The 16,777-nt window shown below is 49.7% G+C and overlaps 1 protein-coding gene across 1 annotated transcript; it reads left to right on the top strand.

The window, feature by feature from the left end:
* Positions 1-1,207: 1,207 nt before the first annotated feature.
* On the top strand, positions 1,208-16,492 carry LOC141988399 (uncharacterized). Its single transcript, XM_074954169.1, has 7 exons — positions 1,208-1,696; positions 2,226-2,307; positions 2,628-2,654; positions 7,288-7,350; positions 14,055-14,322; positions 14,900-15,050; positions 16,070-16,492. Exons 1-7 carry the CDS (start codon positions 1,208-1,210, stop codon positions 16,490-16,492), a joined length of 1,503 nt encoding a protein of 500 aa, XP_074810270.1.
* The last annotated feature ends 285 nt before the right edge of the window (positions 16,493-16,777 follow it).

Raw genomic sequence — 16,777 nt, 5'->3', positions numbered from 1 at the left:
AGACGTGTGACCTGCCCCTTTCATCTCAGGGGTGTTCCTGCCCCCTGTCCCTGTGTTGCCAGAGCTTGTGGGCCTGTGCCGTGCACCGAGCGTGCCTGCTCTCAGCTCCCCACCCAGCCTTGGCACAGCTCAGTGCCCTGAGCCACTCACTGTCTGCAAACCCTCCGGCCTGCACCCAAGCCTGTGCCCACTTCCCGTTCTCTAGCCTGGCAGTTTGCCTTGAGCTAAGCTGGCGTCACCATCGGTACCCTGGATAGCGTCGCTTCCCAAAGGGGCAGTGGGGGCCGGACGCCGGCTGAGATCAATCCTGGGCAGGGGAGACCAGGCTGGGCAGGATCAGAGCCATGTGTGAGCCCCAGGGCTCATAACACCCTATGTTAGGTGTATTTGTGGGGGCGAGCTTGCTCAAGGAACCCCAATCTGGACACTAACCCTCGCCCGGATCCCCATGAGCGTTACAATGCCTGTTGTGGTCTGATTCTCAGTCTTCTGGGTTTTCACACTTCTGGGTTCTTGTTTTCATGATTTTCTTCCCAGCCACCCGGGCTACAAAATGAGTTTAAAAAACAACTGAAATTCTCCCCTAATCTCGGGACTCCGGGAGTTGGGAGCTTTTATGTTGACGCTTGTGATAAAAACCACAAGTGTTGGTGTCACGCCCCTCGCTGAGCGCACACCTCGTTCAACACGGCTGCCTCTGGGTCGCTCGGACAGTCCTCCTGCCCCTCTGCGCTTCGTCTGGGTTGGTTGGGACAGCTGTCTGGGGATGTCGGGGGATCCCGGCTGCTTTTCTAAATGCTGTGTAGGGGCCTGCAGGTCTCTTCACCGACTGACAAAGCCGCCAACTCCTGGGGTTGAAAACCCACCCCACTTAGATTAAACCAGATTCAACGCAGCAGCTTGTGATGACCCTTCTGTGTGTAACTCCCAGTCGGTAAACTTCATCTTCTAAGAGCCCAGCCGGGCTTCCCTTCTGGATCACGGGCCTGATCCCAGAACAACACCCCGGGCTGCCTCAGCGCCTCCAACAGCAAGGTGGCTGGTCCCGTCTCCACAGCTCCCAAGGCGGCCTGCGAGCGCTAAGCTCCTCCCGTTAACTGGGGGGAGGAGCCGCTGCCGGAAACTGAAAGCGGCGGCGGCTGTAGCCGCACAGTTTCTGGGCCCTGCTCCGAGCCGTGGGGCTGCAGGGAGAGGCGAGAGCGGCGGGATGGCCGGGGAAGGTTTCCTGCAGCGGTTTTACGACGCCAGCGTGTTTGTGCGAGGGGACGATGAAGACTTTTGCGCGTGGAGGAGCTACGAGGTGGTGGAAAAGACGGTGGCCAAGCTCGTGGAGTGGCTGTATCAAAGCAGCACCGGGCTGTACCCCGAGGGTGCCCAGCCCACGGGGAGCCACCGGCAGGGGCTGCAGCTCCAGAGCCGCGCCAGCGAGAGCGCCAGCAACTTCGACTTTCTCATCCCGCTGCGCTTCCCCCCCGAGCTCCGGCTGCGGGGCCGCAGGACGGTCCGGGACCCGAGCGCCCTTGACCGGCGGCTCCCCACCTACATCTACGGGGCCCAAGGGGTGTCGCTGTTCCGCTGCGGGAGCAGGTTGGTGGTGGATCTGGACACCCTGAGAGCGGACGGGGCGACCGCCTACTGCGATGAGCCGGCCCCGCGTACAGGGAACCCCGGGGCAGGAGCGAGGGATCGGTTCCAGGTGAGGTGAACCCACCCCTGCTAGCCCGGCCCTGGGCTCACCCCCCGCCGGCCCCCTGCTAGCCCGGCCCTGCCCCCCCCAGCCCTGCCGGTGCCCCTCACTCCTGACCCGCAGCCCCTGCCAGCCCAGCCCTGCCCCCCCAGCCCCGCCGGTGCCCCTCACTCCTGACCCGCAGCCCCCTGCTAGCCCAGCCCTGACCCCCCCCCCAGCCCTGCCGGTGCCCCTCATTCCCGACCCGCAGCCTCAATGGCATTCCAGATGAACTATTTAAATTAAAAAACAAATGGAAACAATAACAGTGCCTACGTATTTTGGGTGCCCCAGGCCAGAATTGTAAACCTTGGTGTTGATAATACTGCAGGCAGGTCTCTTAGTTACCATCCCAAGCAGGAATCTCGCAGCATTTTAACCTTCCAGCAGGATTAATTTGTTGTGCCCTGTGATTTGGGGCTTTGTCCTACATTCGATCCCTGATGGCTTGTGAGGTAGGTGGAGAAAAGATCTGATGGATTTTCCCCTCCTTTCCCAGGGAAGCATCGACAATCGCCACTTGGATCCTGTCCACATCCTGCAGGACTTCCACAGATGTGTGCAAAATGCTCTGACTGCAGGTAATTTGGGGGGCGGGAGCAGAAGGGTAGATATGTGGGAGCCAGGGTCTGGGGGGCTTGGAATGTGGAGTCAGCAGAGGAGTTGGGGTCCTGGGAGGGTGAATTTGGGGGTGGGCATCAGATCGTAGGGGGTGAGAGGGTGGACTGGGCATTGAAGTGGGATTGGGGGGTATGGGAGGGTGGAGGAGGGACCAGGAAGCTAGGAAGATGAAGTTGAGGAGTGGGGACAGGCTTGGGGTTATGGGGAGGGATCAGCTGTTAAAGGAACCATCTGGGTAATTGCTCATAACACTTTCGTTTTCGATTTCCTCTATCTTCAGATGAAAACAGCCACCCCAGAGACAACGGTGAGTATGAAATAAATGGCGGGATATTGTCAAATAACTGTGGGCCATGTGTATTAGAGTGCCAAATACGAGAGCAGATTGACCAGGTACTGATCTCAGCTCCCTGGGGTCAATCCGGAGTCACTCCCTAACTACAGTGGGGTGACTCCAGACATCGGTGCTGACTCTGTGGGTGCTCCGGAGCTGGATCACCCACAGGGAAAAATTGGTGGGTGCAGAACACCCACCGGCAGCTCCCCGCCCCAGCTTACCTCCGCTCCGCCTCCTCCCGCAGCACGCCGCGTTCTCCCCTCCCTCCCAGGTTTGCTGCGTGCGTGAAACAGCTGCTTCCCGGCACAAACCCTGGGACGGAGGTGGGAGAAGCAGGACCCAGCAGCGTGCTGGGGGAGGAGGCGGGGCCGGGGATTGGGGGGGGTCCAATAGGGGCAGGGAGGGGTGGAGTTTGGGCCAGGACTTTGGGGCAGGGGTGGGGGCAGGGCTGGGGGGGTGTGAACAGGAGGACTTGTGGCACCGTAGAGACTAACCAATGTATTTGAGCATAAGCTTTCGTGAGCTACAGCTCACTTCATCGGATCAAATACATTGGTTAGTCTCTAAGGTGCCACAAGTCCTCTTTTTCTTTTTGCGAATACAGACTAACACGGCTGCTACTCTGAACGCCTTTAACTGAGAGCAGAAGTCAGCCCCAGGTCATATTCTGAAATGCTGTCAGAGTTGTGGATGCTGTGTCTGCAGCACATGTTGTTCCTGGGTTAGACACTGAAGGTGAATGAGGATGTGATGTTAGGGTGCTCCAGTTTTGGGAGTACCCTTGCTCAGCCCTGATGGAGAGAGGTGTCAAGGCTTCCTTTTTGATGGTCCAGCAGTTTACTGCCCGAGGGAACAGCTTTCTGTAGAGAGTTGGGTGTCCCTCGTCATCCACCTTCTGGGGTAGCCCTGCCCCAAGGCCCGTCTGCAAGATGCCCATCTGTAGGGTGAACTGTTTTGAGAAGCCAGGGTAGAAGAGGACCCAGCTTGTGGGTTAGATGGTTCTTTAAGGCTTTGAACATACTGTCACCAGCTTCCATCCATTTAACCTTTTGGGGCTGCTGTTGTGGCAAAGTCCAGTACAGCCCGCCCGTAACAGCTGGCCAAGCCCCGAACTCCACCAACAATGGGGTCTACCAGTACAGGTCGACAGTGGTCTAAGGTCCAGCAGTCCACAGCCAGTTCAGCAGCTCTGCACCCCAGGATTGGGTAACCTGGGTATTGCTTGGACTTTCCTAATGTCTATGCAAAATCGAATCGACCGGTCTGTCTTTGGCACCAGCTCAGTCGTACTCCTCCACCCGCTGCGGGGATTCCTTGATGACTCCTAGGGCTAGCATAGGCTGCAGCTCTTTGTATACCATTTTCCACATCCTCCTTGTCCGGAGCCAGGGGCTCTCCTGGACTTTGTGCCCCAGCTCGGTCTGTATGAAGTTGTTGATCAAATGCATCTGCCTTGGGTGTGCTGAGAACACCGAGGAAAACGTCTGAACTAGCTGTAGCTTCTGTGCCCATTGTTCAGGTTGGAGCTGGGTTTGAATTGGGTGCAGATCTTGAGATGTCATAGCTTGAGGGCCTAGCTCCAGCTCGGGGAATAGAAGGATATGAGCAGGGCCTTCTTGATCTCTCCACGCCTCTTAGGAGGTTAACGGGATATATCTGCATCTCTTTACGCTTCCCAGACTGACAAATCTCAAAGTCAACCAGCCCTACCCTTCTTATCGCCTCACATGGTCCTTGCTATCTGGCCAGCTGACTCGGAGCTTGGTAGTAACAATAATATACTGTCCCAGGCTTGTGTCATCGGGGCTCTTGATTGTAGGTGTGTTCCTGGCAATGCTGAGCTGTAGTGAGGTTCTCCTTTGCAACCCCCTAGCACTCTTAGCCTCTCCCGTAGCTGGAGCACATACTGCAAGGAGCCCGTAGCTCTGGGTTCCTGACATTCTTCCCAGGATTCCCAAAGGAGGCCCAGAATCCCCTGGTGTGGTCTCCCATACAGCAGCTCAAATGGCAAAAACCCTGTGGAGGCTTGAGGGACCTCCCATACAGGGGTAGCATTCGGTCCCAGTGGCAGAGGTTAGAGGCTGCAAACTTTTTCAGCACCATCTTCATGGTCCCTTTGAACCACTCCACTAACCCATCCGTCTGCTGATGGTAGACTGATGTCTTGAGGGATTTGACCTTTAGCAGCTCATGCAATTCCTGCATCAGTCTTGATGTGAAATTGGACCCCCGGTCCACCAGGATTTCTCTAGGTATCCTGACCCCGGTGAAGACCTTCATGAGTTTGGTCGCAATGGTGGGTGTGTTTGTCATGCAGCGGCTGGGGGGCGGGGGGAGAATAGCCTCAGGTGTACTGTGTCCTGTAATCCTCTGTCACCAATACGTGCCAAGAACCCAACGGGTTTTTCTCGAGTGGCCCTATTAAGTCCAGGCCTGTTCATTCAAAGGGTACCTCCAGCACCAGGAGGGGGACCAGGGGAGACTTTGGGGTTCTCTTGGCCCCCCCCAGGTGACAGTCGGTATCCCAGGCCAGTGAAATCTGAGGCTCACCCTTTCCAGTGTTTTCTCCCTCCCCAAGTACCCACCTCATGGCACCAATTGAACTGGGTGTAAGACTCATTTTCAGATCTCTTGGGGACCAGAAGCTGAACCCTATTTCCCTGGTTTGGGGGTTCACTGTCACCTGGTGCAGTTGTTCATTTCTGCATTCAAAGGGTCGATCTCTTCGCCATTAGCCATAGCTCTGTGTTCAAATTCCCAACTCAGGGTCTGGTCTTAGTGTTCTCTTGGAAATCCACTTTTGCATTGGCCACTTGATACTTATTACCTCGGGTGCCTGGCAGTTGGTGGGGTGCTGGGTCAAGCTTCCTGGCTGCAGGGAGGTTCCATCTTCTGGGTCTTCTCTCTCACCAGCTCCAACGAGTTCCCCTGGTTTGGTTGTTTCCATTGTCCCTAGACCAGGACTGGATCCCTCCAGCTGGTCTCCATCCCACGGTCCCAGGATCTCCCCGAAATGCTTCAGATCCTGACCTGAGATTACAGGGTAAGCCAAAGTGGGTTACAACCCCATACAGCAAGATTCCATATGGTTCCCTGCCATCAGCTGCACTTCCTCCATGGGATAGGGCCAGACATCCTATGGATGCTTTGCCAGCAGATCGTGGCGCCAGGTGGATCACGGGCCTGCACTAAGTTCTTCCACACTGATGTCTGATTGCATCCTGAGTCCTTAGGCCTGTCACTTCGGCCCCAGTGACCCTCACCGGTACTGTCATTTTGGCCAGGCCCTGTGTCAAGGTTCCCTCCCTACTCTGAACTCTGGGGTACAGATCTGGGGACCCGCATGAAAGACCCCCTAAGCTCATTTCTACCAGCTTCAATTAAAAACTTCCCCCAAGGCACAAATTTCTTTCCTTGTCCTTGGACGATATTGCTGCCACCACCAAGTGATTTAAACAAACATTCAGGGAGGGCCACTTGGAGCCCTACCCCCACAAAATATCCCCCCAAACTCCTACACCCCCTTTCCTGGGGAGGCTTGAGAATAATATCCTCACCAATTGGTACTAGTGAGCACAGATCAACCCCCCTGGGTTTTTAAGACCCTGAAAATCAATCAGGCTCTAAAAGAAGAATTGTATTTAAAAAAAAGTAAAAGAATCACCTCTGTAAAATCAGGATGGAAGGTAAATTTACAAGGTAATAAAAAGATTTAAAACACAGAGGATTCCCCTCTAGGAATAACTTCAAAGTTACAGAAAACAGGAATAAACCTCCCGCTTAGCATAGGGAAAATTCGCCAGCTAAAACAAAAGATAATCTGACGCCTTCCCTGGCTTACTTACAATTTTTGTAATCCTAGATGCTTATTTTAGGCAGAGTTTTAAGAGATGGGTTTTCCTGCCCTGGTCCCTCTCTGGCTCCGAGAGAACACACAAACAAAGAGCACAAACCAAACCTCCCCTCCGCCCCACCCCAGAATTTGAAAGTATCTTCTTTCCCCATTGGTCCTTCTGGTCAGGTGCGAACTAGATTATTTGAGTTTCTTAACCCTTTACAGGTAAATGATTCTGTGCCTCTGGCAGGAGGGATATATGTTACTGCATACATAAAGGTTGTTACCCTTCCCTTTATATTTATGACTCCCTGTTTGTGAGCTCTCGCATTGGCTGTCCAGGCTTGCCCATTGCTGCAATCCATGAAGGCCCAGTCACACCACAGGTGCCCCCTCTGGCTACACTCAGAGCACTGGGGGTCCTTCTTTGGAAGTGTTTACCGGTCCAGGGGTCTGCAGTGATTGTCCACCGTCGGTTTTAGCTCCTGGACAGAGTTCAGTAACTCACCTCAACCAGCCAGCACGCAATCTCTGGCCCAGAGGTGCTGATAACTTTTATAAAGTGGAGACAGTTGTCACAGAGAGATGCCTGGGTTTGTCAGAACTGTCACAGCGGAGGCTTAAATATGGATTTAGGTACCAAACTTTAGGCAGTCAGCTTTGGAAACTTTTAACTTGACCTTATAAAATAGGAGCAAACAATGATGGGCCAAAAGAAATTTTGGTAATGCTGATCCCACAATTTCCTTCCCCTCTCTCTCCTTCTAGACCCAGTGTTCCAAGCAAGAATGATCAAACCTAGAGTGCCTCAGATTCATAAATCAATAAAAGGTAAGTTGGACATTTTAAGAACATAAGAACGGCCATACTGGGTCAGAGCAAAGGTCCATCCAGCCCAGTACCCTGTCTACCGACAATGGCAAATGCCAGGTGCCCCAGAGGTAATGAACAGAACAGGGCAATTATCAAGTGATCCTTCCCCTGTCACCCAAAACCAGCTTCTGGCAAACAGAGGCTAGGAACGCCATCCTGGCTAATAGCCATCGATGGACCTATCCTCCATGAATTTATCTAGTACTTTTTTGAACCCTGTTATGGTCTTGGCCTTCACAACATCCTCTGGCAAGGAGTTCCACAGGTTGACTGTGCATTGTATGAAGAAGTACTACCTTTTGTTTGTTTTAAACCTGCTGTCTATTAATTTCATTTGGTGACCCCTAGTTCTTGTATTATGAGAAGTAGTAAATAACACTTCCTTATCTATTTTCTCTATACCAGTCATGATTTTGTAGACCTCAATCAGATCCCCCCTTAGCTGTCCCTTTTCCAAGCTGAAAGGTCCCAATCTTATTAATCTCTCCTAATACAGAAGCCATTCCATACCCCTAGTCATTTTCTGAACTTTTTCCAATTCCAATGTATCTTTTCTGAGATGGGGTGACCACATCTGCACGCAGTATTCAAGGTGTGGGCAAACCATGGATTTATATAAAGGCAATATGATGTTTTCTGTCTTATTATCTTTCCCTTTCCTAATGACTCCCAACATTCTTTAGCATTTATTTTCTTTTGGGCCATTTCTTTACAACACAGAAAACAATCATAGATCTATTGTCTGGAAATATTACACTTGTGTGTAAGATAGAAGAGGTAATTGTTCTGCTCTGCTGAGCAGAGGTGAGGTCTCAGCTGTAGTTCTAGAAAACAAGACCTTTCATATATTCCAAGGCCAGGAGGGACACTTGTGCTGTTAATAAATTGTATAGTCAGTTGCTTGACCACACTTGGATTTGATATTTCATGATGAAATATACCCGAGAACAAATAGCCAAGGCAGCTTTATTAATATGGTACAAGAAGAAGGTTCTGTATCTTACCAATTTCTGAAGAGCCGTCCTGTGCAGCGATGTTACATTCACCTTACACAGACAGTGATTGTAACGATTTTGGGGTTCATTAAACAACAAACTAGTGAAAGAGAAAGGAATAAAACCTGTAATAAACCAAAATAGAGAGCGTCTGCGGAGAACTGCTGAACAGGGCTACCTGGGGTTCTCAACCCCAGCTTCCGGGGCACAGCTCGAAATTCCTATATTCATAGACTGTCCCTTTTGAGGGAGCATCTCTAAATCTTCCACAAACATGTCTCTACAGCTTCCCTCTTAAAGAAAAACGAATGAACTCTTACCTACAGATATATATAAACAGCTAACATCTATCTAGCAGCACATGCATTAAATTCTCCACCCACTTAGTAGATTTCCATAAACCCAATGTGTCAGCTACCTAGCAAGGAAAGGTTGCCAGCACATCACTCTGGAGTGAGTTTTTACCACTCACTTTCCTCAACTTCCCCTTCTCCAGAAAGGTTAGTAAGAATCTGTGAGTCAGAACATTTAATCTCCTGCTCTGATCTTCTCAGTACCAGCCTTTCACTGGAGTCTGAGTTGTTCTCGTGTTCCTTCGACAGTTTCTCCTTTGTGTGTGGATGATAAAGGATCAGTCAGATGGGAAATGCCAGAGTCCACATCTACTGTCAGTGTGTTGGAACTTTCTGGGATTACTCGTAGATCCCTTCAATTTCATCAAAACGTGTCTCCCTGGTCTGTCTGGTCTACCTTAGACCGCGAATGCAGCTGTTCTTTAATGGTGCCCCTTTGGCCCCAAGTATTAGAGTGTGCCTGAGGGATCCCACCTCTATCATCTGGGTTAGAGATGGGAGATCACGGGCCCTTTTCTCAATATAAAGTTTCTGCTTCCGCTTCTGATTGTCTTTCATCTTCCATATGGTTTCATTGTTATGAGATTTCAGCAAGTTATCAGTGACTGGTAAATTCTTCCCATTACCAGCTGAGCTGGAGAAAAGCCATTCTCCGGGGGTGTACTTTGGTAAACAGTAATGCTTTATACAGATCACCCCCAATGTTAAATTCTTTACTGTCTGTACAGACCTTTCCACAAGTCCATCAGATTGGGGGTAATTTGGACTTGATTTTTTGTGATGAAAATCCCAATCCAGGACAAATTGCCTAAAATCTGCACTGGAAAATGGCAGCCCATTATCGCTGAAGACTTCATCTGGAATTCTGTGTCAGGAGAAGATTCCCTTCATGCCGGCTACCACTGACTACTGTTCGTACTATGCAGCTTTCAAATTTCTAGATTTAGAGACTAATCATAGACTCCTAGAATATCAGGGTTGGAAGGGACCTCAGGAGGTATCTAGTCCAACCCCCTGCTCAAAGCAGAACCAACCCCAACTAAATCATCCCAGCCAGGGCTTTGTCAAGCCGGACCTTAAAAACCTCTAAGGAAGGAGATTCCACCACCTCCCTAGGGAACCCATTCCAGTGCTTCACCATCCTCCTAGTGAAATAGTGTTTCCTAATATCCAACTGGACTAATAATAATAATCTGTGACTATTGAATAATCCTTTGATTGCCAGGTAACGCAGTCAATGCCGACCTTCTCATAAGGCCTTTGTGGACCTGGATGAGGTCTCAGCAGCTCTGCTTGTTGGCTTGGCTTGTATTTCAGGCATGAAAAGCCGTTTCTTACCACGTTAGTAATGCCGTGAGTGATCTTCAGCCTACACCACACCTCTCATGCTCGTTGTTTGCGCTTTTCAATTGCTACATGTCCCTCCGGGATCGTCCCTAGCATTACTTTTCGGCAGCTCGTTGGAATTACAACCTTACTGCCCTGGAAAATCACCCCCATCACCGTAAGTTCATGTCAGCTGTTCCAATAGTGTCTTATGCCGGGACAGCAACTGCTTATTTCTTCTGGCCACGCTTTAATGGTCACTTCTTTAAGGGTCCCCGACGATTCGTCTTACCGCATTTCCTCTCTCATTTGCTGCAGTTTCCTGTTAGCTACTGGAATTGCCTTTACAATCAGACCTACATAGGCCTACGTCCCTGTCTCTAAAGTCTGCTCTGGGTTCGTGGGAGCCACTGCTCTGGAAAGTGCATCTGCCGCGAAGAGGAATTTCCCGGGTGTGTAGGTCACAACCAAATCCTCCATTTGCAGCTTTATCCTCATCCTCTGAATCCTTAAGGTTCAGGCGTTTAGCAGTTTGCTAAATAACGCTACCAGGGGCTTGTGATCTGTTTCAACTTTCACTGTCCAACCACAAATATACTGACTGAATCTCTCACAGGCAAACAATATTCCTAAAAGCTCCTCTCAATCTCTGTGTATCTGGTTTCTGCCTCAGTCAGGGATTTGGATGCATATGCCACTGGCTGCCAACAATCCTCATTCTGCTGTAAAATCACTGCTCCTAACCCAGACTGTGAAGCATCTGCGGAGATTTCAGACGGCCTTCCTATTCAGTCGGCACAGAACTTCAACACTGGCTCTTGGATCCGTTGCTGTTTTAAACTTTCCCATGATTCCTTCTGTTCTACGCCCCAGGACCATTCATTTGTATTCTCTGGGAGCTTTCGCAGAGCTAATGAACCATTCCCAGGAACTGTTGGAAATCTTCCTTTGACTGCAGCTGGGGTATCATTTCTTCCTCTTCGCTGGTTTTACACCTTTGTTGGAAATAATGTCTCCAACAAAAGTCTGTTCTGTAACCCCGAAAACACCTTTCTCCCTATCGAGTTTGAAGTTTGCAGTTCTAGTTGCATCCAGGACTTCCCGAAGTCTACGATCATGCTCCTTTTCCTTTGGGCCCCAGATGATTATGTCCTCCACTGAGGTCACCGTTAGTATGTTCATAGACCATATGCATGGTTTTGTGGCACACGTCTGGTGGTGAAGCTCTGCTGAAGGGTAAAGTGCAAGAATCTGTATCTTCCCAACAAGCAGGGAATTACATGGGCATAGTTTTGAGCTTTCTTCAGTTAATTTTAGCTGCCAAAAACCCGAGGATGCATCCAATTACTGAAATATTAAGCATTTGCAAATTGAGCCATAATCTCTTCTCTGGCTGGTAGTTTGAAATGGTCTCTCCCTAGAGCCTTAGTGAGGTCTCTGGGATCTAAGCACATGTGTAGCTGGATGTTACTTTTCTCCACAATGACTAGGGAGCTGACCCATTTTGTTGGCTCCTCAATTTTTTGTGTTACTTGCATTGCTTCCATCCTTGTGAGCTCAGCCTTGAGTTGATCGCAGAGTGCAAATGGCACCTTTCTACATGACTGGGTAACTGGAAGGACCTGCTTGTTTATCTGGATTGTCTGTTCACCCTGTGAGCAACCCAACCCTGGAAACAGGTCATGATATTCCCGAAAGAGGCTCCTAGCCAGGTTCAGTATGATCTTGCAGTGAGAGCACCGATTTTACCAGACTGAGTTTCTCACATGCAGCCAGGCCTAAGATTGGTGTCACCCCCTTTTGGCACTGCAATGAATGGGAGCCTGTACATGATGTTTTTAGGTTGATGCTAGCAAGGCACACACACCCTCCCCGCCCTTCACTGGTATATTTGTTCCAGAATAACCAGGTACTTTGATTTTGGTTGGTCCCAGTTTTGGTCTTATTTTCAGTTTCTCATAATCTTGTTCAGACAGCATATTAACCTGAGTGCCTGTGCCCACTTTCAGTGGGATAATTGCTCCATTCGCTGTCACAGGCTGTCGTATCCAGTCCCTCTCATCGGGCTTGCTAGATCCCAGAACGTCTGTGAAAAACTCCTCAACCCAGACTGTCTTGAACTGAATGCACTTGACTGTTCTGCATTTGGGATCTGCAGCATTTTGCAAAAGGATTATTTTCCCCACGTTTACGACGGAGTTTCCGAAAGGCAACGCACTGTTTGGGGCCACGCTGTGATCCACACCTTCCACGTCACCGCCTGTACCCAGTCTTCCTCCTAGCAGTGGTCTTCATAGCGAGTGGTTCCACAATTTGATTTGACCTAGTCTGTCTATATTCTTTCACAGTACTTGGGTAACCCCTTCTTGTGGATTCAGCTCTTTGGCTTGTGCTTTCACAGTTTCTGTTGTCCTGAATATCTGGGGAGCTTTTTCTAAAGTTAGTCTCCATTATGGAGCAGTCCCTTTCTTAACACGTTGTCTTTAATGCCCCAAATGATTCTATCTCTGACCAGAGAATCTGCCAGCTCACCAAAGTCATAGGTGTTACTGAGTTTCCTTAATTCTTTGACATATTCCTCTGTGGCGTCACCAGTTTTCTGCGCGCGTGTAAAAAAAATTCTCTCTCTAAGGTCTCTCTACTTTCGGCATGCAATGTTCCTCAAATGTAGTCAGTATTGGACTTAATTTCTTGCTTTCACCTTCTTCAAACTTAAAGTCATTATAACTATCCAATGCTTTCTCCCCAACAACATGCAAAAAGATAGATGATTTCACAGGATCACTTTTCTCCTCCGCCCCTCTGGTTGCTGAATACAATTCAGATCTCTGCTTGATTTTTTTCCCCCCAGTTCTCTGCAACATTCCCTGACAATGGCAGACTGGATGGAAGTTGCAACACATCCATTTTTAGCTTTTTTTTCCCCTTCATAAAGTAGTCAAACTACTACTAGCTTCATAAAATACAAACACAAGCCTTTGTTCTTCTCTGTTTGCTGCTTCACATGTACTGATCTGGGGGGTCATTAAACCAGTGGTTCTCAACCCGGGCTACACATACTCCTGGGGATACACAGAGGTCTCCCGGGGGTACCTCAGTTCATCTAGATATTTGCCTAGTTTTACAACAGGCTACATAAAATGCACTAGCAAAGTCAGTCCAAACTAAAATTTCCTACAGACAATGACTTGTTTGTACTGCTCTATAAACCATACACTGAAACGTCAGGACAATATTTATATTCCAATTGATTTAGTTTAAAATTCTGTGGTAAAAATGAGAAATTAGTCAGCAATTTGTCAGTAACAGTGTGGCTGCGACACTTCTGTATTTTTGTGTCTGATTTTGTAAGTCATTTTTCAGAGGTGAAACTTGGGGGTAGGCAAGACAACTCAGCTGCCGAGGGGTACAGCAGTGTGGAAAGGCTGAGAGCCACTGCATGAAACAACCATCCAGTGAATGAGAAAGGAATAAAACTTTTAATAAAACCAACTGGAGACCATGTGTGGTGAACTGCTGTACGCGGCTAACCTGTGTTCTCCACCCCAACTTCCAGGGCACATCTCTAAATTCCTAGACTCTTAATACACCAGACGCTTGTTTGCTCTACCAGGCAGGACAGGTTATAGTTTAGCACGTGTTTGCAAGTTGTATTGTAGCCTAGGGCCCGGCCTAGGGTGAATCATGACCAGGGACCAGCATCTGTGGAGTGTCTACACTAGGGTTTACACTCACTGGCTGTGCAAATGCCACATCCGATCTGTGCCGAACTTTCAGGGAAATTTCTAGCCATCAACAAATGGAATCGTATGGATTTTGGTGATAAGGGGGGAAAATGGGGGGCACACAGAGCCCTCCCTCTTCCCCCAGCATCTGTTAGCAGGGCCAGCAGCTTTAACCACATCTGTAACTGGTAGATCTGAGAACCCGCCCAACCCTATGTGTCTGTATGCATCACTGGATCTTCTCTTTTCTCCCCATCTCATAGAGAGAATCACACTGCAGCCTTGGGACCCCAAATGCCCGGCTGTGCAGCTGATTTTCCGGCTGGGCGAGGAGGAGCTAGTCTCTGTGGATCTGGTCCCTGCTGTCCAGGATAAGGTGGTGTTGTCTGAAGACTGGCAGACAAACGACCTGGCCAGGCTGTCCGACTGGTGGGACAAGGAGCCAGGCAACAGCCAGGAAAGATTCCGCCAGAAGGGAGAGGAAGTTGGGAGAGTCGGTGCTGACATAGTGGCCAAAGATGGTTTCTGGAGGTAAAAAAGATCCACCGCTGAAAGGAACTGAAATGTTCCCTTGGTCCTGAATCAACATTTTTATTTCCCAGAGAGAGATTTTCATTTTGACTCGAACTGAAATGTTCAGCTTTTGAAAACTTAAAAAAAATTTCTGAATTTCTGAAACGTTGAATTTGTTTGTTTTTTTTCATCCTCTGTCCCCTTTTTTGGCCAGTGAATCCAATAGAGGGATGGGTTCCAGGCTGGTTTCCTCCCCATCTATTCCTTTTCCTTCTTTTTCCACTCTTGAACTCTGGAAAAGTTAGTGGCAAAGGGAAAAAATGAAACTTGGGCCTTGTCTACATGGGAAACCTTCTTTGGTTTAAGCCACGGCTTGAATTTAAACCAGTCTAGTTATACTGGGATAGCCCCGGTGTGGACACTCATTCCCGTTCAGGAGTGCCTTGGTTTGGTTTTGGTGAGTGGGAACTGGCAGTCTGCACCTGGCACTGAAATGCGGCTGCCTCTGGGATAGGGTTAGGGGTGTGGGGGCTGTTTATGCCGAGATCCCTCGCTCACTGAAATTCAATGAGGTTGCTCTTTCCCTCGGTTCCAGGTTCTCTTTTGCTAATGCCGAGACAGCTTTTCTCCGGGACATCGACAGTGATGGGGGGCAGCGACGGAAAGCTCTGAGACTCCTGAAGTTCATAAACAAGGAGAGCTGGGTCCCAGAATATGGCAAGATATTGACGTCTTACCACCTGAAGGTACTCTCCGAGCATGCCTGGGCGGGATCATCTGCTGTAAGGGGATGCTTGGGGGTGGGGGGGGAATAATTCAAGCATAGATAGCTGTCTGTCTGGACTCAGGCTCTGGTCTGAGATGTTGTGAGTTGTGTCAGATCCCAGGCAGTGCAATCCGTGTTGAGTGTGGGTGTCTTCTCTGCTTTTGCTGGAGGACTCACAGAGACCTGGCGATACTGTATAATTCTAATCTATTTTCACTCTGATCCAATCTCATGCTTCAGGGCTTAGGCTAATCATCTGCGGAGATCAGGAAGGGGATTTTCTCATAGAGATTCTCCCAGTGCCCAACTGGCCAGGCGCATTCTGGGTTTCTTTCAACTTCCCCTGAAGCACTGGGGACCTGCTACAGCTGGAGATGGGAAGCCAGACGGGGTGGGCTGGTGCTCTGAGCTGGTCCAGAGACTCCTCTTTTAGGTGCCTGGCTGATGGGTCTGACTCACATGCTCAAGGTTGCCAGATTTGGGGCTGCGCAGGTATTTCTTCAGGTCAACCTGGAAGACCTTTAGCTCAGACATTTTTTCTCTGCAGTGTCGCTCAAGTGTCTGAGTTCAAGAACTGCTCAATCCCCCAACTCTAACTTGGTCACCCATAAAAATATTCAGGAGAGACAAAATCTGAACTGCTGATGGGAGGAGGGGAGTGTGAACCCAACAAAAATCTTTAACAGAAACTACCAAAAAGACTGGGCCAGACCCCCAGCTGGTGTCACTCGGCCTTAGCTCCATTGGAGTCAATGGTGCCAGATCCCAGATGGGGTCAGCGGGCTGTAGCTCCATTGGGGTCAATGGGGCCAGACCCCCAGCTGTAGTCACTTGGCTGTTGCACAACTGGGGTCAATGGGGTCAGATCCCAGCTGGGTTCAATAGGCTATCACTCCATTGGGGTCAGTGGGGTCAGAATCCAAGCTGGTGTGAAGAACTCGAGGAGTTACACAGATTTCCTTCGTCTTGGCTATGTAAGTTTCCTCTCTCTCTGTGCAGACCGTTCTTCTGTGGGCCCAAGATATTCACCCGGAGACGGAGAAATGGGAGACCCTGGAGTCGTCCCTGAAGACCCTCCTGAGCCTCCTACGTCACTGCGTGAACAAGAGAAAGCTCCCCCACTATTTCCTGCGTGACTTTAACCTCTTCAACAAGCGCTACAGGGAAGGTAACGGGTTCTATGAGTGCCTGGCCTTGCAGATCCTCAACAAGGAGGGGGAGCTGTTGGAGGTGAATCCAGCAGACTGTATATCCCTGAGAGTCCCCAAGAAGCATTCTGAGAGTCCTGGGGCCTTCAGCAGAGCAGAGACATCTCTCCAGGGATTTAATTCGAGCCACCTGAAGAAGCTGAAGGAGTTGGAGGAGAAACAGCTGTATGAGTGGGAAGAGGAAGAGCCGGGTAACAAGAATGTAACGGCCTAGCCAGTTCAAGGGAGGGAACAGGTTGAGCCCTGAAGGATTTAACAGCGGAGCAGATCCCAGCTATAGGATTGTGCCGGGAAGCAGCCACAGCCATAGCTAAGAATGAGAAACGTGTCATCTGAGTAGCTGTAAAATACTCATGCATCACCAGTTTGACTTGAAAATTGCTGAGCTCCATGGGGGCCAGGGTTGGAGTTAGTGCTGAAAATTTCATGGTTTTTCCCTCAAATATATAGCCCCTCTCCCACTGCCCTCACTTTAAAATTTCTCCCATTCTTATCATGG

This window comes from Natator depressus, chromosome 6, assembly GCF_965152275.1.
Source record: "Natator depressus isolate rNatDep1 chromosome 6, rNatDep2.hap1, whole genome shotgun sequence".
NCBI lineage: Eukaryota > Metazoa > Chordata > Testudines > Cheloniidae > Natator > Natator depressus.
The sequence above is the reverse complement of the archived record's forward strand: the minus strand, read 5'-3'. Positions and strand labels throughout refer to the sequence as shown.